General features: G+C 35.4%; 1 protein-coding gene across 1 annotated transcript in view; it reads right to left on the reverse strand.

The window, feature by feature from the left end:
• Positions 1–2,267: 2,267 nt before the first annotated feature.
• The window catches only part of NUP133 (nucleoporin 133), a 35,178-nt gene continuing 9,858 nt past the window's right edge, over positions 2,268–27,587 (reverse strand). Inside the window, exons 5-26 of the mRNA XM_026669459.2 lie at positions 25,866–25,997; positions 25,523–25,693; positions 24,607–24,762; positions 24,461–24,531; positions 23,702–23,849; positions 22,910–23,054; positions 21,725–21,882; positions 21,471–21,562; positions 19,226–19,389; positions 17,228–17,322; positions 16,925–17,149; positions 16,495–16,617; positions 15,306–15,405; positions 13,690–13,932; positions 11,862–11,995; positions 10,781–10,939; positions 9,223–9,358; positions 8,975–9,093; positions 7,171–7,251; positions 5,342–5,406; positions 2,788–2,876; positions 2,268–2,488 (exon numbers count right to left, since the gene is read on the reverse strand). Coding sequence (XP_026525244.2) covers positions 2,349–2,488; positions 2,788–2,876; positions 5,342–5,406; positions 7,171–7,251; positions 8,975–9,093; positions 9,223–9,358; positions 10,781–10,939; positions 11,862–11,995; positions 13,690–13,932; positions 15,306–15,405; positions 16,495–16,617; positions 16,925–17,149; positions 17,228–17,322; positions 19,226–19,389; positions 21,471–21,562; positions 21,725–21,882; positions 22,910–23,054; positions 23,702–23,849; positions 24,461–24,531; positions 24,607–24,762; positions 25,523–25,693; positions 25,866–25,997 — 2,946 coding nt within the window. The 3' untranslated portion in view covers positions 2,268–2,348. The remainder of the gene's footprint in view (positions 2,489–2,787; positions 2,877–5,341; positions 5,407–7,170; positions 7,252–8,974; positions 9,094–9,222; positions 9,359–10,780; positions 10,940–11,861; positions 11,996–13,689; positions 13,933–15,305; positions 15,406–16,494; positions 16,618–16,924; positions 17,150–17,227; positions 17,323–19,225; positions 19,390–21,470; positions 21,563–21,724; positions 21,883–22,909; positions 23,055–23,701; positions 23,850–24,460; positions 24,532–24,606; positions 24,763–25,522; positions 25,694–25,865; positions 25,998–27,587) is intronic.

Genomic DNA, 27,587 nt, shown 5'->3' on the forward strand with positions numbered 1-27,587 from the left:
AAAATAAACTAATAACTAATGTAAGGTAACTTTACACCTTTATAATTTCCTGAAGCTAAGCAGATGTGTTAGTATTGTGCTTATTACAGATTATTTTATAAACCTTCATGTCATTGGTATAAACTTCTACAGTAACTTTTTCCTGATTTCTGTAAGCAAGAGTTATTTGCTCTATAAACATAGTTGGGAATTATGGCTGAAGGATTTACAACGGCATAAAAGTTTTAGCCAGTATTAAGAGAGACAAATCCAATCAGGTTCAAGCAATTAGAGAAGGGTAAGTGCAAAGCTCATCCCCGTAGGAGAAATTACTGCAGTTTCTCAAGTTTCTGCCAACAGAAGTAACAACTTTACACCTTTATCTACTCAAAACCATACTATGGCTTTATAAGTATCACTTAGATACTGAAACACTCTCTTTTAAGTTAATGAATGTGCTTGCTAAATTAAGAGTAAAATTAGTCTCGCCACCTAGAATTTTCATTAATTGGAAAGTATAGTAGAAACTCTCTTTCCCATTGCATGACATTGAATGACAGAAGTATTAATAACACTGTGATTTGTTACAAATGCTGTTTCTTTTGTAAGTTTAAATAACTGCTGAACAATTAATATGCATATATTTTATTTATTTATACATCACCTTTCATTTGGGAACTTAATGTGATGCTTATGGTGCTGACTCTCCAGTTTTTCCTAACAATCATGTGAGGTGACAACTTTCCAGTGAAAGGAATTCACAGCAGTTATTGCAAGATATTCCTTGAATGCATTCAATTGACTCATTTTTCCCATTAAACCAATCCAGTGCTTCCAACAAAACGAATACATCTACTGAAACCGAAACACATTTGGTATTTTTTTATATAAGACCATCCGATTCAGATGATTTTTCAGCCGTTTTTCAGAAGAAAAAATAGCACAATTTTGGAATGAAATTGTCAGTTGTTGGGATCTGTACTCATATATCAGTATCTATATCATTCCAGAGGCTGCTCATTAAGTGAAATAATTTCCCAGAATTTAGGTTTTGCATTAATACCATTGCATGCTTCCATGGGAATACACTCTGTTGAACTCACTGAGATGCATTTCTTAGTAAACTGCCCAAATCAGGGCTATGTCTTCTCATAAAACTCTTAACAAATATTCGGATAACACATTTTCATGTGAATAATTAGAGAAAAGCTGTTTTAGCTTTTTGGGAAATGTTAACATCAAGAGAGAATTTCTAGAAAATTCAGATTATGTAGCCCTTTATATATCAAAGCAAATTATAGTTTGGACTGAAATGAAAAGCTCTAGGACTTTAATCAGACCAGAGCATTTTTCAATGCTTTTTAAACCGAGAAAGCAGAATAAAAATGTGATCTTTTGTCAGCTTTATTTCATTACTATGTTTTGATTTTTTAACGTTATATTAATAGCTTGAGGTGTCTGTTCCTTTTGTAATTGCATATTCTGAAGATCCCAACATACTTCTGTTTAATCTTCCAGTAGGGACAATAAATTGTATATTATCTACATTGGTTTGAATATTTCGAGGTAAGTATATTCTTCCATATGTATTCAGCTCTTCCATTCTTAAGAGCTCTATTAGTACAGCAAAAAAAAATAAGCCATGGAATGGTAGCTGTACTTTTAAAACTGGACATAGGATGTTCTTCAACTGATTTAACTTATGACCTTCTCAGCTGTTGGATCAAATTCTAGAGGCATTTAGCCAAGGCATAAAAAAGTAAGATGATGCAAATTGATTTTGCAGTTACTCTGTACATGTTGAGCAGGCTGTAAGGACAATTCCGTGATATTTGTCAGATTAAAGAACTAAGTTGATTTATATTAGTCCATCTGTTCTTTATGCATTATCATGGTAAAATGTTGTGGATTGTAAGCTACCAAAACCAAGCTAATATCAAGTAGAGAAGAGACATTTCCAGAAGAAGCACTTGCAGAACTACTTTCTTCGTGTCATTACTTAGATTGTAATAGAACTTCATTACCTGGTAAGCATTTGAATTCAGTCATATATTTAAGAATATGTGTATATTATAAGATGAAAAGTCAACATTTCTCACGTTGCATGAACAATTGTATTCATAACAAAACAGCAGCACAAGTAAGAAACTGGATTATTGTTTAGAAACATACTGTTTATAGAATGTTTTATAAACATACTGTTTAGAGAATTTTTAATGTTTTGTTCAACTTTCTTCCATAACCTTCTTGATTTGGCTTCAGTTTTTAATTATTGTGAATCAGACATGTTATTGGTTAGAATTGAAACTTTATTGCAAAAACAATGCACAATATAAAAAAGAAGCTGGCTTACTAAAATTTAAAATTTCTCATGCCTGGTCTCTCAAAACATACAATTCATAATTTGCTTTCAGAACAAATTCAAAGTAAGGATTATACTTTAAATGTCCAAGTTCATCTGACTGCATCAAATCTTTCACGTCAGGAAGATATTCGCTAAGTTGAACTCCTACAATAGAAATAGTTGTTAAGATATTATAGATGTTTGGGCAATATGGAACTCTATAATTAATTTCAGCATAATTTATTTAAACAGGAATAATGGTTTTTCTCTCTAACATTATAGTTACACTGCATGTTAAAGCTATATATCACATTTCTGCTGCCTTTAATTTGGCCAGCAATATACTGTACTAAATTCATGGCTGCAATATTATATTCTATATATTTGATATATAACTAATATATGCATGAAAATGTTTAAGCAGATTCAAATTATGTTTCTGAATATATTTCAATAAAATATACCTTCTTTTATCAGCTTCTGTAGTATTTTCACAAATATACTGTCTTTAGATGCTTCAATTGGATCATCTTTACCTTCTGAATTGGACCAGCTACCATGTCAAAATGTAAAAGAACCAAAACAAATATAGTGTAAAGATGAATAACATGCAATGTACTAATCTAACTTTTTACTGAGCTATTTTTCCCTGTGTTTATATTTCTCATTTTAATTTGCATCCTTTATTATTTTCTTCAAATTTCAGCAAGTATTACATTTCTGTTTTTCAATGCAGTATTAAAATATAAAAGGATTAAATTTCATAATTTAAGGGAAAAAGCTACGGATAGATTTTTTAAAAGATTTGGAACTATGCAAGCAGATTCTTCTACCAGAAGAAAACTATAAATCAGGAAACAGTTTTCTTAGCCTTAGTGAAGCCTCCCCCAATTTTCACAGAAGGATGGAGCAGACTACAAAGTAGAGGGAAAGGCATGGTGGAAATCTACTTAGGCAATATGAAATCAACATCCATATATTTCATTAGAATTACTACCATGCATGTCTAGATGAAACATATAGATGGAAGAGTTAAAACAGGACTGGTCTCTCTAATATAGAATTGGCAGGGAAAAAAGCAGTATTCTTTTCTTCACCATCATTGTCAGGGATCTACAATTGAAACTAATTAATTAATTAAATTAATTAATTAAATTATTTAATATGTTTGTGTTGCTGCATTACACTATTGTGACTAGGACGTTTGGTCCAGTACCCAAGTGTACATTCTGTCATTGACAGTTTAACTGGTCCTATTGCCTAGACTTTCTCTATGAGAAGGTAGGTTTGCTGGATGCTAAAAGCAAGAGAATGCTGAAATTATATTCAGAATTTGAATTCAGAATCAATTAAAGACCTTAGCAAGAAAGAGGCCTGTATTTCAGTAATATATAGTTTAATGCATTTTTTTTAAAAAAGCTTTTTTTTTTTGTTAATCAATTTATTATAATATTTAATGTGGCTGACTATAATCTGTATTAAACCAGGAATTCTGGGCAAAAGGAAACGCATTCTTCTATAATACCCTCCTTCATAGCTATTTATTTCTCCTGAAAGTGGAACAGTGAACTGAATGAATGAGGAACAAAAAACCACTACCTTGTTAGGAAGTCACCGTGTGTTTCCCACAAGCCTTGGGTACTACCCAACAATTGTATTGCCATATATAGTTATAGAGTAGAGTAGCATTAAAAAAAAAATATGCACATCCCTATAGGGCAGGTAGATTGAGGTACCTGATTCAGAAATGCCTTGATAATGAGGACATCTGAATAAGGATTATTTTGTATAGCTATTTATTCTGAGTAATCAACAACTGGACAACAGAAATGGTAGCATCCAATTGAGGATCAATACCTAACATGTTTCAAGATCAAGTCTGGACATAATTATGAATTCAAAATTCAAAATAAGTTCTAATGAATGGATTCTTTAAACAACCTCCCCAAATTGTTCCTGAACCATATCCATAGAATTCTATCAACATATTTGTTTGGAATAGGTATTTTACACAATCCTTAGAGATTTTGAGAGGAATCACTGTTATTGTTTTTTATCCAATCTAAAGCACAGGCTTTTCATCATCTGTTCATCAGCTCCTTCAATGAGTAGTTCAGAAAGCAGATTCTATTATCTGGAATGACAGACCTTCAAATAGAAAGGCAATTTCTATTTTTTAAACAAATATTTAACTGTATGGAGACTCTATAAAAAGGAACACAGTGGTATAATGGTTAAGAGCTAACAGTTGAGAAGCTAGGTGTATCTTCATTGAAACATGTATACTTTTAGTGAATCCCCAGTTTGTAATGAGATAATTCCAACCCCTTCAATAGCTTAATTAAGGATTAATAAACATATATCCTTGCATAGCCTTTCAATTGCCCAAGGAATACCTTCAATTCTATCAACTTGCCCTTTCCCTAAAGCAGGGGTGTCCAACCTTGGCAACTTTAAGACTTGTGGACTTCAACTCCCAGAATTCCTCAGCCAGCAAAGCTGGCTGAGGAATTCTGGGAGTTGAAGTCCACAAGTCTTAAAGTTGCCAAGGTTGGACACCCCTGCCCTAAAGGAAATCTCTTCTTGACAGTGATGCCCTGATTTTGGAATGTTCTACCTAAGTATTCAGTTTGATATTAAAAATTGGAAGATATTGGAAGGCTACTCCAAAAAACTATTAATTGAAATCAAAAATGCCCTCAAAAGTGGAAGGAGAGATGGAAAGCAGAGCCAATCCATGAATTCTTCTGGAAGAGTTAACCTATTTTGTCTCTACCTTTTCAAGAACTGCTTGCATTCAACCTTTTGTATTATACTTGTAAGAACTGGGGTCTAAATCTATCTGTTTTTCCATTGCTCCCATCGCTTGTCAAATCTTTTGAAAATAAAGACCAAAAAATAGATATTATTTAATTTGGTATTGATTTTGTGGAAGCTGCTCTAGGAACCGTTTTGCCTAAGTATGGATACAAATGTTGTAAATGAATACATTAAACGAATTAAACTGCTTTTACTTACCCATCTCTCAGGAGAGCTTTACAAAGTATTTTAAGTTTAAGATAATTTATGTCCACTTGCTCGGCCTTTATTAAAAAAAAGAAACAATGTTAAATTGCATTTGAAATTTCAGGAAATAAATTAGACATTATAACCATATTTGGCTGAATATTTATGCTAGAGAAACAAGTTAACAAAATAAGTACGTGTTTTAAAGAATATATTTCAGAAAATTGTAGGCTTAAGAAACTATGAAGCAATGTGAGAAGAACAAGGAATAAGCTACATAACAGTATTATGGGTGTTATCAAAGGTAGGGGAAATAAAAGGTAAAGGTTCCCCTCACACATTATGTGCTAGTCGTTTCCGGCTGTAGGGGGCGGTGCTCATCTCTGTTACAAACCAGTACTGTCCAAAGATGTCTCCCTGGTCTTGTGGCCGGCATGACTAAATGCCGAAGGCACACAGAATGCTGTTACCTTCCCACCAAAGTGATCCCTATTTTTCTACTTGCATTTTTACATGCTTTCGAACTGCTAGGTTGACAGAAGCTGGGACAAGTAATGGGAGCTCACTCCATTATGCGGTGCTAGGGATTAGAACTGGGCCAATGCAGGGGCAATGCTATCTGATCAATCTGAATAATATCACAAGTAGACAATAAAATGGCAGGTTAACCAGAGACTAGGAGCACAGAAGCTTGTGCAACATGTATGGTAAAGAACAGTTGGATTTTAAGAGAAGACTTTTTTCTCAGAAATGAACAGACTTGATTATTGACTTTAGGTTGTGGGTGAAATGGAATACTATCCGAATGTTCCCTTGCCATGCTTCATACAGTTAATTCAGCAACAGCCATTTGGAATGCATCTTTTCACATACAAGCAAGATACGGCATCCCAGTTCTCCATATGACTCTACAGAATGTATCTGTACAGTGCAATCTTTGATTACTTGAGCAGTGTGTATGTATGTGTTTATCACGTGAGATTAAGCCTCTTTTTTGGTACATCAGTGAAAGAGCATCATGTGCTGGTTAAGTGTCAGATCAAGACACAACATACCCAGATTCTAGTCTACCTTAGCCTTGGAAGCTCAACTGATAATTTGATTTGGTCACTCTTGAGTCAATCCAATCTATCTCAAAGAAAGTTGTTGTAAAGAAAAATTGTAGGAGGGCTAACCTGAACATGTGAAGAAAATGTGGGATATAAGTCTAACACATGAAAAAATAATGTCATCTTCCTGAGTTGGGCAGTGAAAAAGGGTTCCTTTTACAGTATGCAGAGGAAAGGCTGCACTCTTTCCCCCCCCCACCCATGGACAATGCATTACATTTACCAGCGTTTGTGAATGAACTATGCATATGCACTGAGGCAAACAGAGACAATGTTTCAGAGCCAGTACAGTCATCAATATACCTTTACTGAGACAGCAATTATCCTGTGCAATAATCTACTCTCTGGAATAAATCATATCTTAAACTGGTGTGTTTCAGTATCTTTTATGTTAACATTTCTTAATCTTTTATTATTGTTTTACAAAAGTTTATTTTGCATTTTTAAAAATAACTTTGTAAATCATTTTGGAAATTTTACAAAGAGGAAATGGCTGGAACAGAAATTCATAAAATTATGGATAATACTACTACTACTATTAACAATACCTTCCCAAGCTAAGTCCTCCATCACTAAAAATGGATCTAACAATGATTATCTGCGTTCAGTGGTACTTACCAGAAGAACACTTAGCAGTTTTCTATCAGCGGTCATAAATAATTTGTATAATCGTATATACCCATTCACTCAAAATCAGTAACACACAACTGAAACTCTCATTAAATTTCATACCTGATCAATATATTCCAACAGATCCAGTGCCTTCTTGAAGTCATACTCATTAGCTTTCCGGTTCTCATCACATATGTATAGCTATTGTATAAAATAATGACCACAATCATTAGAACTTGCTGCAGGGTGGATGGGTGTGGGTATATTTTAACTATTTTTTACTGAAATATCCCTGAATTCTACTGAGAATAAGGGAGTGGCATAAATCTTTAGATATACTTTCCATGTTATAGCCATTGTGTGTAAGATTGATAAATGATAACTTATTCAATTCATGTGGATGCCTATTTCACTATGGTAAATCTGGGCACCTGGTTATGAGTCATAGCATCTTATAGCATACTAAGGAGCCTCTGTGGTGCAGTGGTTAGGGTGCAGTACTTGCAAGCTACTTCTGCTGCAGCCAGCTGCCTACAATTTGGCAGTTCAAATCTCACCAGGCTCCAGGTGGACTCAGCCTTCCATCCTTCCGAGGTGGGTAAAGTGAAGACCCAGATTGTTGGGGGCAATATGCTGACTTTGTAAAGCACTTAAAGAGGGCTGTAAAAGCACTATAAAGCGGTATATAAGTCTAAGTGCTATTGTTTCATGTAAGTGAATGGAATAAAAACAAAAAAGCACAACTATTGATCTCAGAAACATTGCCAGTACAAGTAGTTCTTGACTTACAATAGTTCATGTAGTGACCGCTTGAAATTACAACACTGAAAAAAGTGGTTTATGATTGTTTTTCATACTTACAACCGTTGCAGCAACCCCATGGTCATGTGATCAAAATTCAGATGCTTGGCAACTGACTCAAATTGATGATAGTTGCAATGTCCTGGAGTCATGTGTCCCCTTTTATGACCTTCTGACAAGCAAACTCAATGGGAAAGCCAGATTCACTTAACAACCTTGTTACTACCTTAACAGCTGCAGTGATTCACTTAACAACTGTAGCAAGGAAGTGAAATGGTGCGAAAGTCACTTAACAAATGCCTCACTTAGCAACAAAAATTTTGGCTGTAAGTCAAGGACTACCTGTACTTGAATCTTCAAATCATTATTTAATGAAACTGATAAAGCTGACAGTTTTTTTTCTGTAGTAACTTGCAATTATAAAATTACTTGCAATTTTGGATAACTTGAAGATACTATATATCATATTGTGGAAGTAGTAGCAATACAGAATGATTTGTGATAAACATGGAGGATAACAAATTAAGATTTATTCACCCACAATTTGTTTTATCTTTTGAATCACACGATGTACACAGCACCAAGTTACTGTGTGCAACTGCATGTCATGGGGAAAGAAACATTCAAATGTTCATACAATCTTGGGCTATTACTCTAAATACATTGATGGTTTTATGAACATGTTGTTAAAAAGTATCTGCAGCTACACAACTTATGGGTCATTTTGACTAATGAAAATTTGAGGATTTCATATTTGAGAGATAGCAGAACCTTACTAAGCTGAATTGCTTTGATACAAGGAAAGTAGGTGCAACTGCAAGTAAGTAACAACTTGGCATGGCCAATTTCCAAACAAGTGCATAATATTCAAGTCAATGACACTCACTGTTCATCATGCACTATACATAAGACACCAATACATTACTGCTTTGACGTCAGAATTTGAGAGCAAGCTTTATACTAGCTTCAACACAAATTCTTTTTAAATGGACTTCAGTTCTCAACATTTTAGAATAATATATAATTATTTAGAAAAATATATTACAATGTTAATACATGTTGTTTTCTTTTGAAAAATGGAATTCCCTTTGGATAGTCCCATTAATTAAAAATATGCAAATACCTCAATGAGCTGTGGGGCGCTTAAAACCGGCATTTCATTGAGAGTCATCTTTTTCTCTGCCAACAATTGTTCAGGAAGGGTTTCTTGATGCAGTAAAAAACATTCTTGTTCAATGATTTCTTGCATACATGGAAGAAGAAAGAATCATTACCGGTGATCGTGGCAACAGAACCATGTCAATGAGGACCAGCATAAAGGGATTCTCTGTATAAGCATGGCATAATTTTAAAGTTTAGCTTAAAAAGTACCTTCAATTTTCTCATTAAGCATCACATCTGATATATTGGAAGCTAGCACAGACAGTTTACTTAATCCAAGAAGAGTTTTCTTCTTCGCAAAGTACCTCGTTTCTGTATTTGCTAAATTGTGGAGTGTTCTGTAAGCCTAAAAGTGACCAACACAGTTCCAATTAGATAAAGTTATGAAAAAGTAAAGTTATAGAAGAACCAAAAGGTAAAGATAAAGGTATCCCCTGTCCAGTTGTACCCGACTCGATAGGTCAGTGCTCATCTGTTTCAAGAATGTTTATAGATACAGAGACATAAACTACAAAGTTGTTTTAAAAAATTGATACAGATTTCCCAAATCAGCTGTACTCGAAATTACTAGTTTATAACTAAATATTCAAATTCTGAAATGATGAGGAAAATCCTCTTTTCCGCTGAGCAGTGTCCTACAATTACTTGGGAACAACATAAAAAAGTAAGGGTAAGAGGATAAAAATTTTAAGATTAAAATGGTCACTGAAAATGGAAAACCATCAAGACAAGAACTATTATAAAATATATTTTTGACACGCATTATTATTTAAATTTTAACTGAGCTTCTGCACAAAAGAGAAGAAACATCATAATATTTAAAATAAGTTTCATAATAAGGATAAAGAACACACTAAAGGGAGAGCTGGGTTTAATCTAGCACTTAAGGCACCGGGCTAGAAAGTAGAGTTCTAGTTCCCCATGAGTTCTAGTCCTGCTTTAGTCACTGAAGCCAGCTGGCTGACCTTGGGCCAGTCACTCTCTCTCAGCCCCAACTCATCTCACAGGGCTGTTGTTGTGGAAAAAAAATAGGAGGAGGAAGGTGTGTTTGATATATTCACAGTCTGAGTTATTTGTAGAAGTAATAAAAGGCAGGATAAATAAATAAATAGTGACTGCTGCTGTATTTTGGAAGAAAATTAGATATATGTTACAAAGTGTTTATTCCCTAAGATACCTGGACCTACAATATGATAAGCATCTAAGTTTTTTGTTAATGTTTAAAAACCAAAATTAAACAAGTTAACCAAGTAAATTCAAGGGAAAAACAGTTGTATAAAAGTGGTCTATTAAGTACTTATATACTTACCCATTACCTTTGGGGCAGAGTTTGAAATAATGAAATCATCTCATAGAACCTTCTTGTTCTAAATTTAAATTATATAATTCAACCCCAAAAAATTTCTTCACCATGGTGTTACTACTGAAGAAAATTACTACTGAATGTGATTTACAATAAATTTTGGCAACAAAGAATACTGTTAAAGTCAAATTTAAGCTGTATGCAAAGACCCAGTGAATCTACACAAGCAGAGGTCAGAACTTTTTTTTCCTCATGAAAGAAGCCTGCTCCTCCTAAATGCAACACCCCCATCCCCACAATAACCAACCAAAAGTTTGCATGATTACACAAAGATTACTACTTGTTCCTTGTATTACCAATTTCTATATGTTTCCCAAGTGAACCAAGAAAGAGGAAAGAATGTACATTGTATGCATGCCCTTGACGAAGGGAAAAGTAAGAAGCTTGTATTATTTTAAAGCGTACCTTATCCATGTCATTACTATTGATGTCATGCAACCAACTGAGATGTTCATGAGCTTGTAAGAAGCTAGCCAGCTGGCCATGCTGAGCGATTGGCTGTGATAGCAGCTTTCCTCTTTTTCCTTTTTCCAAATACCAACGAAACAGAAAATCTGAAAAATTCTAAAAAATAAAATTACATATGCATAAGGATCTGCTTTGCAAAGTATGGTTTTCTTATGAAACAGAATTATAGACCTTTAAAAGTGTAAAACATTCATTTCTTTTTTACAGTTTGGCTCCTAACAAGCATCTATTACTACAGTTCAACCTGAAAACTAAAATTTTTGTTCCCTCATGTCAATGCTTGATATATTCAAATATGCAAAGGGTAATCTGTTGTTCTGGTTTAACATTATTTTCTAGCTTGCTCTGTTATTTCTAAAGCGGGAATAAAGCAGAGCCCTGAAGCAGCTGAACACATGTTGATCCTTTGCCTTCTTATGTTACACTAAAAGTTCTCATGAGACTTGATTTGCTTAATTGGCATATCTGTACCCTGACTTATAATGCATATTTCTCCAGTTCAAGTACTGGAGAATTTACCTTTTTGAATAAAGGTAAAATGGACAATTGTGGGCGACTGCGTGCAAAGCTCCCCTTGTGCGAGTGGCAGCCATCTTGTGCTCATCTGCGAAACTTCCTTTGCGCAAGTGGACCACTTACTTTGTGTGAGCTGAGATCACATGCACCTGCTGCTCACACAAATGGAGCTCCTCTCCCTCTCCGCCAAGCTGCCAAGCCAGAAAGGTTGGGAATCACTGCTCTAGAGAAACTATGTGCAAAAAAGTCTATTTGAAATTAAAATTATTTAATTGTTGAATTTAAATCAGGGGTCCCCAGCCCACTGTCCACAGTCCACTACTAGGCTGTGGCCTGTTTGGAATCAGGCCATGCGAGGGGCTGGCTGATAGCGAGCACATGTACCCGCTGTTCACACAAATAGAGCTCATCTCCCCACCCCCTCAGGCCACCGAACTGTAAATGTTGGGCGCCGTGGACTTAAATGACAAAGCTTCACTCTGGTAAAATTTTAATACCTCACCTGATCAGCAAACTGGGTCATATAGCGTTGTAATCTGCTTTGGTTATCAGTCTGTTCACATAGTTGTACCAAAATATCAAAGTCACAATATTTTTCTGCAAGAGCAGCAGCTTGCTGGTATTGTTTGAGAACAACTGTGCAAAAATCAACAAAAACACAAAACACAAAAGATCATACGTGTTTACCTTGTAATCATTTGTACCTAAGACAGTATTCATTGTCAAATAAAAAAATATTTTCTTCACGATACAGTTTATGCATGAAACATCTATCAGATATTTGGACATCACACTCCCTTAAAGTAGACAGATAGTATCTTTTATTTCTATAGCAAGTTCTGCCTTTTATCTCTCTGTACTTATTTAACAGATATATATGGTCAATCTTTTAACATAATATGATTCTGGGAGATGTATAAGCGCAGCAACAATTTAAACATTGTAACTTGTCTCAAAATGCTGAACCTGAATCAAAATAAAACATGAAAAAGCCAAGACTGTTATTATTCTAATATTCTACCCGAGTACAACAGATTGACAGTAAGCAAAGTGAGTAATTAATAAATATTCAACAACTATTAGAAATAGAGTTCATGAGATGAAATATAAATATGCACTCTCAAGCCATTTATATTTTTTTACAAAGCAGTAATACAATTTAAAGAAAGAGTTCAATTCACTTTTTCTTATATTCTATGAACTCCATGGTGCATTCCCTTGTTCAAAGGAAGCTTTACTACAATCAAGGGTACTGTAAAAGCATAAACTGCAAAACTGGAATTTGGCAAAGTAGCAAGTAATCAAAGTGAATTATGAACTGTTCTTAATTCTTATCTATCCATTTGTGAAGCTATAACCCAAGTTCTCAGAGATGCATATACTTTCCAAAAAATCTTGGTGGCCTCCACAAAGTCCTTCCAAAGTTGACTACCAAATTGTTACTTTTAATAGTTGAGAAAGGGGCAATTATTAAATATGCAGAGAATAATCCCATTAAGTAAAAACTTCCTCAAGTGAAGTTTGACTGCTGCTAAGTACATAGAATAGAATAGAATAGAATAGAATAGAATAGAACAGAATAGAATAGAATAGAATAACAGAATTGGAAGGGACCTTGGAGGTCTTCTAGTCCAACCCCCTGCTTAGGCAGGAAACCCTATACCACTTCAAACAAATCCATGTCCATCTAGACTCCTGGCAACAGTATCTAAGTGGTTTACATTAATCATTCTCTGGAATGGTTCTTCAACTTGCCAGTTCACCCATGAATTGAGGGGTTTCCAGGTACTCTCCCATTTAAATGATAAACAGATCTTAAAGGGCTGCATAGCTTTCTGAGATAGGCCAAAGTCAAATACATGCTGCCACCTGCTGGGCTTTATAAAGTTGCATCTAATTAAATTGAATGCATTCAAATCGAATGCAGTTTTTGCCTATTTTGCCTAAAGCAGTTCCTGATATATCCCTGTAAGTGACCAACTATCTAAAAAAAGAGATATGCTCCTCTATCCTAACTAAAAAAAATAGCACCTGATAATTCTGACTGAATACAAAATTACATTAGATAGCAACTCTTACAAATACTTTTCCCGGCCAATCTCTTTTTTTAAAGGAAAAGCAACTTAATAACTGAAAAGAATGTAACACCTTGGGAGAATTTGCTTTAGTTTCATATCCAGATTTCTATATGGTACTATAAACCTAAATATATTCTGCTCTTCTTATCCCTCTGTCTTTTGTACTTACCATTTTTTATTTCATATTGCATAAAACTGCAAACTATTATTAGGAATTTAAACACCAACTTGCACAAAAACAGCAGCACTTACGTAATGGTAGCAATAATTCGGTTCTTTTCTGTTCGTATTCTACCAGCAGACTGTTATAACGTTCCTGATGTTCAGGCCGGTCCACAGATTTAAGCTGAGAAACATAGCCATCCAGAAAGCAATCCAGCAGTGCCACCAGCTGTTCTGTCACGGTGCTACGAAGCTTACTATTAGCTTGTGGATAAACCTTCTTCAGAATGATTTCGTGTTGCTGCACTATTGTTGTTCGCACACCAACAGATGCTTGAGAAGAAAGACCATAAAAATATTTTGATGACATTTCTGCAGGTTGAAATTTTACCATTAATATACTACATAGATAAGTTACAGTAAACAGGCATGATATTCCCCTCTGAACAAAAAATCGGGCCGGCCAAAGAGACCCCCACGCGGCGCCAAGAAATCGCTGCCCAGCTCCCTTTTCCTGCCGCTCAGCGGCCTCCGCTCACCACCGCCCGCCCGGGCTCCGCCCGCCCGCCGGGCTCCGCTCAGGTATCCGGCTGGGGCTGTCAGGAGTTGCTACCCCGGCGCGGCTCCATGCAGCTCCAGTCCCACGTTGCCTCGAGAAGGGAAAAGGCAAAACCAGGAGCTGCTGCTGCCGTTGCGCGCGCCGCGGCTCTTCCTTTTTGCCTTTCCCTTCCTGAGGCAACGCGGACTGGAGCCACGCAGAGCCGCGCCAGTGGAAGCAACTCCTGACTCGGGGCCTCTGAGGAGGAAGGAAGGAGGAGAAGAAGGGGAAAGGGGGCGATTCCCAAAAATTGGAATTCGATTTTAATCAGAAGAATATCATGTCTGAGTAAAATAGAAGTGTGTATATGAATGAATTCATCGTTTGTAAAGCAAAGCAGCATTTTTCAGTAGAACGACAGACTTTCCAGCAAGAAGAATGGGCATAAAACAACCAGAAACAACCAGAAAAATTTCTAGAGCTCAAAAGTATCCACTTATGCCCCCATACTCATTCAAACAAAGTTTGTTTATTTAGATATTTATCCCACCTTTATTACTTTATAAATAATGCAAGGAGTAAACATAACACTCCTTCCTCTTCTTATTTACTCCATAACAACTATCCTGTGAACAACTATCCTGGGCTGAGAGAGAGTGATTGGCTCAAGGTCACCCAACTGGCCCTCATGCCTAACGTAGGACTAGAATTCACAATCTTCTGGTTTCTATTCTGACCACTGGACCATATTGGTTCTTCTAGGTTTCTTCCTCTACGTTCCTTGTACAAATAATTGAATTTGCTGTCAGCATCATAGTATAATTTTGCCCCACCAAATAAGTGCTAAGGTTAGGGTGTATGAATAACTACATTACTCCCAAGCCATGAATCAGAATACTGCTAAGTAAATTAATATGCCAATCTTAAACTTCAAGAGGTGGAATTAAGAAATGAAAGTAATTCACATTTTTTACAAACTCTTTGTTTTAGCCACAGGAAAACTGTCACAGGCATCAGAAAAACAGCACCTTCTAACAGATTAAGTAAATAAAATGGAGGGAATTGTTTAAAGTTTAATATAATACCAGGTATGTGTAAGACTGTATAACTAAGACCATATTATAAACTAGCAGCAAAATATCACAAATACCATTTTAATTTTTCTCACCTGTCCAAGGTACATACTCAGGTTCAACTTTAGTGGGATCTCTTATTTTATATGAAGGAATTTTAGATTGGCGATCTTGGATAGCAGCTTTTAGCATATCCTTCAGAAAAAAAAAAACCAAAGAAAATAAATCTTGTTAAAATCAATTTTATGGAATATGCCATTTTTAAAACATAAATACAATTCTTATTATGAACTCACATAGTCATTTTATAAGGATTACAGAGCATTGACAGATAAAAGGGAAGTATGCATATGCAAAGATGAATGCCTCTAGACAAAAGTCAAGTAATTTTTAATATATAATTGAGTCAGAATTTTTTTAAAACAAGAAAAGTGCCTTATGGTTTCATATACTGGTTTCATTTTCAGCAACAGTGCATTCAAGGGTAAAAAAAAATACCATCAGATAGTTTAGGGAAAAATATTAAAGATTTCTGTTCAGATCATCTTCGGCTCATTTGGTCCAATCATTAAGATTAATTACCCACAAATCAAACAACTTGGAAACTTGACATAGGAGATTCTTGGTAAGAATCTCATTTCCAACTATGGAATAATCTCCAGGCACATCATGTGATGTCAAGGTTTCTGGTATAAACTATGTAGGTATGTCTCTTCATCCAGGCACTTGGCATATAAAATACACTGCTCTTTGAACTAGTACTTAATCTGGCTTTTGTGATATACAACATAAAAACATAAAACAAAACATATCACACTTCTATTGACTTCTTCAAAATTAATGGACTGATCAAATTCCTGTTTTTAATTATTTAACTACCACATAAACACAATAGTGAATTAAGCAGTTTAAAATTCCTCCAATGTCAGTTCAAGGAACTTAAGTGTACAGTTACAGTACTTGTCCTGCTCAAATCACAAGATCTAAAATATTTTCTCTGACTTTAATCAATCTAAAATGTGCTTGATTTCTGGATAAAATAAATAAGCCGACACCAGGATGCTACTGGTGAGAGTTCCCCAACTTCACTCCATTGCGCTATCCTGCATACTCTATAAATGTGCTCCATAGGAGAATGGAGACCTTCAGAACTGACGTACAAAAATACAGAGATATGGGAAGAAAATGTTAAGTTGCACTGATGGATAGAAATCTGTTTACCTAGCATTAGATATAATCAACTTTGCAGGTTTCAGTCACAATTATTAACACAGAATGTCATACCTTTATAATATTGTTTACATCAACAACTATTTCACCCCATTCCTCACACTGAACTGATGCATCCTTCAAGACTTGTTTCTCTTTTTCCAATAAGCATTCAAAAATAGTATCTACTTGAGAAACCTGAAAAACAAAAGAATGTCACACTAGTACTCCATTTATTGAAGACATTGGGTTTATATTTTTTTTTAAAATCACATCAGAGGTAGGCAGTCTTGCAAATACAGCATTTAATTTTTATTATGAAGGCATGACTGCCTTCTATTAACGATCTGTATTTGTTCCAAGCCATTTGGATTATAGCTAGGGTGCTTTTAGGCTCCTCATATATTTGAAGCTTATTCATGCATAATGTGTTTCTAGATATATAAATAATATACAAATATACAATATATATATACAAATATACAAATATACAAATAATTCTTACCTCTCTGAAGAAAACATCAGCAGGTGTTAGACCTGAAGGAACGTCATCTTCTCTTTTGTTCAAAGCAATCTGTATTGCAGAGGTCACGAGATCTGGCAATCTGTAATGATAGTTCTTGAGAGCAATAGCTGCTGCTAATTTTTCTGCATGTTCACAAAGTAGTAATCGAGCTGCCATCGGCATGCCTCTTACTTGAACACAATCCAGTCGTCCAAAGAGATCAACCTTAGATAGAGATAATTGTAAATAAAAATAATGTATGCCAGTTATCCATGTTTTTATCCGATAGCATTAGGAACTTACTTGGCGAAGAAAATCAATGTACATAGAATGTGCTTGTGACTTATTATCCAGCTGGTGGAGAATAATGATGGATGAGTTGGTAAAATTTGCTGCATCTGGACAAAAACATGATCAAGCACATTTAAATGTTTACTTGTTTCAAATGAAGTTTGAAAATGTAATTTTACTTTTCAATTAACTTAAATATTTGATGTACACATTTTTTCCCAAAACTACCCCGTTGGATTTTTGCCTTCTTTTGCCAGTATTATATAAAGAGAATCTAACAACACATTTGTCCCTCTTTGGATCAGGCTCAGCTGCAATTTCATATAAAGATCAATAAGGATGTCAACGTCAGGAAGTCAAAAAAAAATTATGTCATCTTGAATATACTGTATACATGGTCAAACTATATTGGGTGATATAACAATTTTCTTAAATAGAGGAATTCATAGCATGGAGGTTTTCTAGCTCTATTTTAGATGTCCTTACCTATTTCTTCCCATCATCTATTATTTCTGAAAAATGCATATTTGGTGAGGATGTGTATGCAACTGAACAAGTACAGTTTTGAATGTAGAACAAACTGTCAGGTTTAGACTAATTGGATGAGTCAATGCTTGGCAGAAAATAAACTAGGTACATTTGGGTGGTTCAGAAGATACCAAAATATGGATAGAGTGAGTAAGCAACCCATATATGTGCCATCTTCTTCTTTCCTCACTAGCTCTCAGCATGGAATGTCTATAGACCTGCCTGCTCCCAATTTTCCCAATACTTTCCTTACTTCCCTAGCCACCAGCATTCCACTATAACATATCCTGCCAGTAATCTTCTCAATGCTTTCCCTGGCTCTTTCCCCTAGATGGCTTGTCCTAGTACCTTCCCAATGCCCTTCCCTTCATCCCTCCCTCTTGGTCATGTTTCAGAATGCACTCTACATTCATTTCAGGCAAAAAATCAACAGGATTGGCTATACCTTTGGATTTATATTTAAATACACCAAGACAGTCCCAGTGGGAGAATAGTGATGTAGAATTCCTTAGAGTATTTTGCAATGCACAGGAATTCCAAATCATCCAAGGCAAAAATAAAAGAGGCCACTTAAAATTCTAATACTCAGTATTTCTCTGCTATAGATTCAAAAAGGGGGAAAGAAATACAAAACCTTCCACAGGTTGTGACTGTATGTACACAGCTGACATACAAGGAAAACGTTTCCTTTTCCTCTGAATACTCCTGGTTTTTGCATGTGAAGTTTCCACTCCGGTTCTCAACACAAAGAAAAAAATTCAAAAATCCTCTGATGCATATAGACAACACTAGGCTATGGATAAGCTGCTCAGGGATATGCTGCTTAGTTTAAGTGAGATGCAGGGCAAGCCTGTTGAATTTTTCCTGTTGCTTGAAGTGAATTCCAGAATGTGGCCAACATTCTCCGGCAACAATCCCAGAGGGAGGAGAAAGGAGGGACAGGAAAGATACAAGATGGGAGAAACAAAGACTAGCCAGTGGAATATGCCAATGTGGGACATCAATAGTGGCAGCAGAAGAAAGGGGAGAAGGGAAGAAATGAAAAATGCAAGGAAGGATCAGAAAGTGGGCAGGCTAGTGAGATATCTTGCAATGGGACATTGGACTAGCTGAAGAGTTAAAGAAGTTGGGGAAATTGGGGACAGCTGGGCTGCCATGGTAGGACATACTGCATGGAGAAGGGAATTGTTACAGTAGTTGTGCACTCCACCCCAGCCCGGTATTAATTTCCATAGCTGCTCCAGTCTCCTTTTCATTCTAAACCACTTCTGCCTACAACATCCCTATTTTAGTTCATGCAAAGATCAAAATATTTAGCATGTGTGTTTTAATTCAGGCATAAACTATCAGTAAACACCTTTTCCATGCATATCCATAACAACATTGCAATGCACCCTGTGAAGGGCTACCCTTGAAGTATACTTAATCCAACATAAAACAAATACGTGTATTGTTCTGCTTTTTATATGCAAGAATCCATACCTTCAGGTACAGATTCAGCCCACCGTGGATCAGATGTAGGATAATCATCTATTAATTCTTCACTGATTTGTATTACGGCTCTATCAAGTTCAGCATCAGGACCGAAATCTGCTTGCTGGGGGAAAAGGTCAGCAATTGTGGCATTTGCACCCTTCACATCCTTCCTGCAATGAATGAAAAGGCACTGTAAGCCAATCGTTATAATGAGATATTAACTAGGGTAACTTAATTGTGATAGCACTCTTTTCTAGTTGAGCTTCCCCATTTTATATGCTGCATTAATGAAAAGTTATGGGATATTTTGAAGCCCTCAACTGAAATTGTTGGTAATGTCACCTAAAGGACTACTGTATTTGCTGTACAAGAAAATTCTACATCCCAAATGTCATATTGCTATCAAACTACAAGGAACTGTAATGCAAATCACCTTTGTTGTTTATGAATTCTTTCACATGGAGAACACTTGCTGAAAGCTTTATAAAGATCACATTCAGAATGTAATTCAGAACAACAAATACAAAATTTTTTTTTTTGCACGATTGGAAAAATTTCAGGTGATATGATCTTCCTTATTTTATTCATCAAGTTCAGAATGGGTGCCCATTCCTATTAGAATGTATCTTTGTTTAGTTTGAGATGGGTAGAAGGCAGAAGGTGAAAATTGATGACTAAGCCAAAAATAAATGAAAATAATAGCAATAGTTTAGAAATAAACTCCTAAAGCAGGGGCGTCAAACTTGTGTTGTCACGGCAGCGTCACATGACATAGCGGAACTTCCCCCCTTCACTAAACCAGGTGTGGGAATGGCCAGCGCGTGATACATCTGGCCCGTGGGCCACGAGTTTGACAGCCCTGTTCTAAAGTCTACACAAAGGAAAAATGGATGGCTACACTAAAAGCAAGGGGCTGCTACAAAAATGTAAATATAAAAATAGGGGCAATGACTCTTTTCTCTACTCTGCAATTGGGAGCCCCTGGGAATCGGAAGAGCTATAAACCTCTCACCCCGTGCAACATATTCGGTAAATATATGGAATAATATTAAATTATTCTGTAAAATAAAGCTCTAGAATGTCATTCTCAATGCTCAGACATAACTTGCTTGTATGAGGCTAAGCTTGGGCTAGGAGGGAAGAATGTGATAATTGGCTCATGGACCTGCCAAGAAAAGCCTAGCAATGCAGAATACCTTCCAGATACCAGAATCTCCAAGAGAAAAGAAATTGAAGACAGAATTTCGATGGTGTGTGTAGGAGGAATCTGAAGGATGCTCAGAGTCCTATCTAAGGAGAATAGGACTGTGAAGAAGGCAGACTAAGAATATAGCTAGGGGCAGGAAAGGCAAATAGTGACAGATTACAAATATGTTGTAATGTTAAGTGAACTTAGTTACCATCCGTTTTAAGTTATTTAATAAAAGTTCATTAGTTTCTTTGAATGTTAGGAAAGTGATTGTGTCATCCTATTCTGTACTTTCCCCACTTAGTCATGTTAATTCAAAGACATGAAGAAAAGGGGTTGTTGGAGGCAGCAAGATTAAGAAATCCTATACAATGTAGGCTATCTCCCCAAAATGGGATTTTGCCTTTATTACTTTATATGCAATACATTAAGATTTTGAGAATGCAACTGATCTATGTGTACTAAAACTCTTGTGTCTGTAACTTTCAACTGGGTGAAATAATGTATCACAGAGCAGCAATTTTTCAATCAAGGTACTTCAAATGATCTAATTTACAGAATGCATCCAAAATCCATGGGATTGAAATTTGACAAATTTGTAGTCGTTTTAGTGCTACAATCCAGAGGTTCAGTAAACCAGCCCCACTCTAGCCCTCTAGAGATTGGGTAGACTGGCCCCTCCTTTGGCTGATGGAGAACAGGTAGACCGGTCCTATCCTAGCCCTCCAGAAGCTAGGTAGACAGATCCTACTATGGGCTGCTGGAGACTGGTCAACTGTGAGCAAGCTGCCAGGAAGTCAGAAATTGCTCCCGCTCCCACTGATATTTGGCCTTGGTCATTTTGTTTCTCTATTTAGGTAAGAAAATATTTTTGAAATGATGACCATGGGTCATGGGTTTTCTAGTTAGAACATAAGTCTTGGGTTTTGAATTCACCACTCATAAACAATAAATTTCCTGATTAACTTTTTAAGTGTACAGAACACTCAATAAAAGGCAATATTAAAATTTTCCTTATATTATACCACTGATGGCTTATTTAATATAGTATTTGTTTAGTACCTGCAAAACTGCAAAAAAGAAGATTTTAGCATTTTAGTTTTATCTTCTTGAGCTACAATATCCATTCTAGAAGAGCCATCAAAACCAATGCTCTAGAAAAGTAGAAAACAAAGGAAAGTTGAAGCATTATTCAACTACAAAAAAACCTCAATAAAAATAAGTATGTTTGGCAAAAGATTCTGAGGGAATTAAATGCCAGGCAATACTTTTCCCTCTTTCCCATCTTCTCTTTCAGGGTTCCAATTGGTTATTACCTCATCATTGGGCTCAGCTACAGAACAGGCTAAAGAATCCTCAATGTCTTCAGGAAGTAAAGAAGTGGTTTCCTTGGAACATATAGTTACAAGTCCGCTTTTCTGAACAAAAAAAATGGGAAGTTGAGCAGAACAACCTGCTCCTAAGATTTTATCACCTAAAGTACAAAACAAAGAGAAAAGGAAACATCATCATCATCATTTTGACCAAGGTTCAATATGTTTTGGATGACAATTCATTCTACTTGAATGGAAGTAGAAAGTAGTATTTGAAAAAGCAGGGATTCCACATCTGAGTATTCTTTGATCTTCAACTGTCACTGGATTTTCAAGCAATGATTGTGACAAGGAACAAGTCTTCAGAATTATGGTTAATGTGTGAGCTACAACCTTTGCTAAACTAGTCAGAGATTATCCATGCCTTATTTATATCCCAAATTGAGACTGTAATGTAAAGGTAGTCCTCACTTAACAACCATTTGAAGTTAAGAAAACACTGAACAAATGGCAGTTATGAGTAGTCTGTGAAAGGCAGGGCTGATGAAATGTGTGGACTTCACTTAATGACCATAACAAGATTACTACAACTACTGTTGCTAATTGATGCAGACATGTCATGTTTCACCTAATGACATATGGCCATCTTTGAAAACTGCCTGAAAGTTGCAATTGGTGCAAAATGCAGCAGTTAAACTGCTACCTGGCACAAATATAGGAATCACATGACGTCTGTACTGAAAAATTGGTGGCCAATTGCTACTCATAATTTAAGGTGCTGGCACTAACTTTTAAAGGCCTAAATGGCTTAAGAGTGATTGAAAAACTGTTGTTTCTACTATAATCCCTAAAACATCAACATCTGCAGATGAAAGATGCCCCCATAGGACAAAGCTTCTCTTGCTTGATCATGGCGTGGAAGCAGTAAATGGCTGTCTCCTTCTCTATTGTTTTTGACTTTGATTCATGGAAGTTACATATGGTGATACTTTGGAAAAGAAAAATCTACATCCATAAGAATCAATCAGTAATGCAACAAGTTTTATTTTTAAATTTCATAATTACTACCCCAGAACCTAACCATTAGTCAATAGTAAGGGGAACAAGAATCTTTGCTGCAGTTCTGGAGAAAGACTGAACAGTTTCATTAACTTTTGTTAAACAGTTTGCATTTATTAATATTCTCACCCTGGGCACTGAAAGTAATCTTTTCCTGTGGCAAAGAGGTTCTTCCTGTTCCAGTTGAACAAGCAAATACCTCATTTTCAGTATAAAGACAAGCAAAATGGCTGGAAAAATCTGGGACTATTAAATGACACACTGGTTCTTCAGGCTGAAAAATACAACATTAAATATTCCAAGAACTATTATTAAGCATTATTAAGAGCAGCAATACTATCTTGTAGGTAGGCCTGGCATACATACAAAATATTAATAAATTTGATGCCTGAAAGGAATAGATTATAAATTACATTCCTATAGTTTTTCATAATGATACACCATTCTTATATTCTTTACAGTTCTACAATCTTATTGAAAGACACATATACTTTTTGCTAATGTGTATAGAATACAGACTAGTGATAAATCCTTTTCTAGATCACATGTAATCCAATCTGATACATGAGTTATATATGTACTGCTATATACTATAAAATAACGGATTCTCAATTTCCAAAACTGAATTATCCAGAGTTCAATTTCCAAAGACTAATAGCATCAGTTTCTTTTCTTCTTTTTTTTACATTTACATTTACAAATTAAATTACTGGTTCTATTTTTTTAAATCTTTAGTTATGCCATTTTTAAAAATTCAGGTATTATTTAAATAACATTACAAGACAAAAGGAAGTACAACAGCATGTTTCTATGGATATAGTTCAGTTTTTTTCACTCTCACAACCAATCACTTGAAATTATATTCTATAAGTATGTTTAAAATCAGAAGCATCAAAAAAAGCATAAAACAATGCCAATTACCTGAAAAGGTGGGTTATACTGAGTGACCTCTACAATCACATTATCAGATGTGGGGTAGCCATTATCTTCTACAGTTATCAAAGTATAGTAAACAAGGCAGGGAGTGTCACCAAGATGCCATGCTGCTGCCAAAATAACTAGTCCATCACTACTCATTGGAAAAGACAATTATCATAATTACAAATTGTTGTTCAGAAATATCAGATGATGAAACAGCAATTTTTCAAATATATATTAACCTCTTTGCTTGACTTAAAAAAAACATTCTTAAGATTTTTACATGGTGTATAAGCCCAACTTACTGTATTTAAACTTGTATTTTATTTATTTATGTGTGATAGAACCTGTTTCTTGGCTTTGCTGAAGGTTATTTTATGAAGCTCAGATACTATATATTTTTTAATTTTATGTTATGTGTTTTGACAGTGAGCATACATAATATTTCTTCCTCCTCCTATTTTTCCCCATAAAAACCCTGTGAGGTGGATAGGCTGAGAGAGAATGACTGGCCCAAAATCCTCCAGCAGCTTAAATAAATTTAAATAAATAAATATATGAAGACTGAAGGATTTTTTTCACTCTTGCTTAACCAATTAAATAGTGGTTATTCCTGTGTTTTAATTATTATTTTTGGTTAAATTATATTTTCCTGATTGTGTGGATAAGGAGATGATATTTTGATTAGAACAGTGTCTGAATTAGTAATACTACTAGAAATATGAATCTGTAATACAGCTCACTTTCTAAATAGGTACTTACCAATTTTGCTGCAAATCCAAATATTGCACATTAATATCTTCTTTAATGTCCCCGTAATTGCTTTCTGATCCCTGTACAAATAATAGATTGTTAAAAATGCCAGAAAGAAGGAAACTATATATTATGTTACATATATTACTTCTTACCCATATTGATTCCGTGATATTTTCTTTAAGTATTCTGTTTATATCCCAGCTGAGAACTTGACGTTCTGCATTGTCTTCTATTTCCCATTTATAAAGATTTGAGTTGGTCATGGCATAAAATCTTGAATCATCTTCATCCCAAAGAACACTAGAAAGCTGAGTTAGATATAAATTAGAGATAAAATATCAGTGTTTAATATACTGCAGTTCTCTGTTGGAAGTTCAAGTTAAGAAAACAGAAAAGCTTAAATTCCCCGCCCACAAAAAAGACAAATATACCAAAGAAACAAGGATAAAATTAAAAAATAGCACAAATATGAGAGTACTGCAAAGTTATTCTGTCAAATCTTGAAATATATTCTAGACAGCAATCAAAATTGTATTAAAATATAATGCAAATAGTGGGAAAATATGGTATCAAAAATCATAGAGAAAAACTGTTACATTAAGCTTCCTAATCTGAAAAATTATCCCTTATTACTGTCCTGGTGCCTTTAAGGAGGTGGAAGAAGGGATGAGGATTGCTCATGGAAGGTATGCTTCCCAAGATTTCCTATTATCTCTTCACCTTTAAACAACCCCCACAAAACCTGAATTGGTGCAAAGAAACAATCTTTGGGGGTAGGAACTGAACACTTTGGCACACTGTTTTTCTTCTCAGCCTTAATTTTGAACCAAAAATACCAATCAAAATACTAACGTTAGGCCATTTTGTTGCTGCATTTCAGTTGGGGATCTTGAGGTCTTAAGGAACTAAATATAAATTTAGTTGGGGAAAAGCTGCCTGTAGTTGTCTACCAACTGTTCTAGCGAATCTGTCTGCACTGAGTCCTGTTGTAAAGCATTCCTTTCATGTGAGAGAAATTGGGGGGAAAATCAGCATTAAAATGAAAATACTTTTATTTTTAAGACTTACTTCTTCATCGTTACAAGGTGACAGAATCCCAAGCAGTGAAGAAACTTTTCTACCTATTCCAGAAAACATGCCTTGTCCTTGAGCTAAGCCATGTTGGTAAATCTTCCCATTGCTATCAGGTGTAAGTCGGATAAATTGACTCCTTGCCGAGGATAAAATAAAGCTTCCGCCCTAAAAGAAAGTTCTGTTCAGTTTTTTGGAAAAACTGTATTGATATTTTGTTTTTAAAAACAGACTAGCTAACCAACTTCAAAATGATAGTTCTATTTCATTTTATATATAAATAGTGAAAAAATAGATTTCAGAACTTTTACTAAATTGTCATAAAGCATCTTCAATGTACCTTTACAGCTGTAAGAAAGTTATAAAGAGCATCGCCAAAATCCATATTTGTCTCAGTATAGGAACTTTCGTGCACGAGGCTGGGCCAGTAACGTATTGTTCCTTCACGGGTGGCAGCCATTACCACAAGGGACTTGCAAATATAAAAAATATATATACATGTTAATTCTATTATTTAGAATTCACATCAGCCTAAGTCTCAAGGTCTAAATCTGTTGTAGTATAATGTAAGAAAAAAATAAATTTCTAGCCTGCTGAGAATTATAAACTTGTCAGATATAAATTTATATCTGTGTTGCAATGTCTACTAACAGAGATTTTGCAATGTATGATCCTCCATTGAGTCTAAATAGTTTTTTAAATGTAGAAATACAGATTTTAGGTGCATTACAAACTACAACAACTTTACAGAGAGAATAAACCAAAGAAGTGTTTTTCTAAGAAAAAAGTCAATGAAAATGAGCAAAAATAAGTGATTTGAGTAATTAGCTACAATGCCCCCTGACTTCCTAGGAGAGAAGATACAAAAATAGATTTTTTTAGTTAATGATTTAACCAGCCAAAAGGGAATATTTTTAAAGTTTTTATTAAATATTTTTACAGAATAAAAAGACAAATTTAAAGAAAAAAGGAAAGTGGAATGATTATTAAAGCAGAGGATTAGTATGGATTGAAGTCTTCCTTAATTTAATCCTAATATCCGATTTGCATCTCAGAATAAGAATGTTTTAATATTCACCCTAGGACATAGTTTTAGAGTACAGGTCGCCAACCTTTTGGATCTCCAGGACCACCAAACTCATAATTTTAAATCCTGGGGACTACTAATATGAATTGTGACTGATGGTGGCTTGCTGACGTTTTCCCTCTCTCTCTCTCTCTCACACACACACACACAGAGGCAGGGGTGGGATTCAAATTTCTTAACCGGTTCTGTAAGCATGGCCTAATTTGTGGGGGGTGGCTTGGTGGTCATGTGACTGGCTGGGCATGGCTTTTATGTAAATATTATAAATATTTATATAAATATTAAAATTTGCTAGCAAGCAAACTCACAAAATTACCTCGCAACACACCATGTATGTAAATATTGATATATTTTTTTATAAAAAAGAGCAACTTCTACCCAAAATCAGGCAAGGCAGGCAGGCAGATTTAGTTGCTCACAGAATCACAGATTCACTTAGAGAGATCTGTGTTTCTGTCATTGGCTATCTCAGTCTGTAACATGAATTCTAGCAAGAACTCCAATTCAGTCCTACCAGTGGAAGGTTCGAATTATAAAAAAGACACTTTTACCCATCAGGAGAAAGCAACAAATCCAACTAAATTTCCTGCCTTGCTATCTGGCTGCTGAACCTTGCTCCCACCCTGGCTAATCTAAATCTCCTGGCACAGCAGAACAGCTGATGGTCGGAAAAAGGAAAAATAACAACTTAACAGGCAAGTTTGCCAGGTAAGGAGTGAGTGGGCAGGGTGGATTCCCTTGGGCTATGTGGGTGGCACAGCCTTGTGTTCCTGTGCAGCCTGGATTAATTGCTTGGGGGAGTGCTCTGGGGGTGACATTTCTCTGTGGACCACCAAAATTTTCTCACGGACCACCAGTGGGCCACAGCCCACCGGTTGGCGACCACTATTTTAGAGCACCACAAATAACATAACAGAATGACTATTTAAAACCCCCCAAATAGTGCTCTGAATCACTCTAACATTTATTTATATA

Source organism: Notechis scutatus, chromosome 1 (assembly GCF_049901735.1).
Source record: "Notechis scutatus isolate UNSWTSFEM ecotype Mainland chromosome 1, rNotScu1.2, whole genome shotgun sequence".
Taxonomy (NCBI): domain Eukaryota; kingdom Metazoa; phylum Chordata; class Lepidosauria; order Squamata; family Elapidae; genus Notechis; species Notechis scutatus.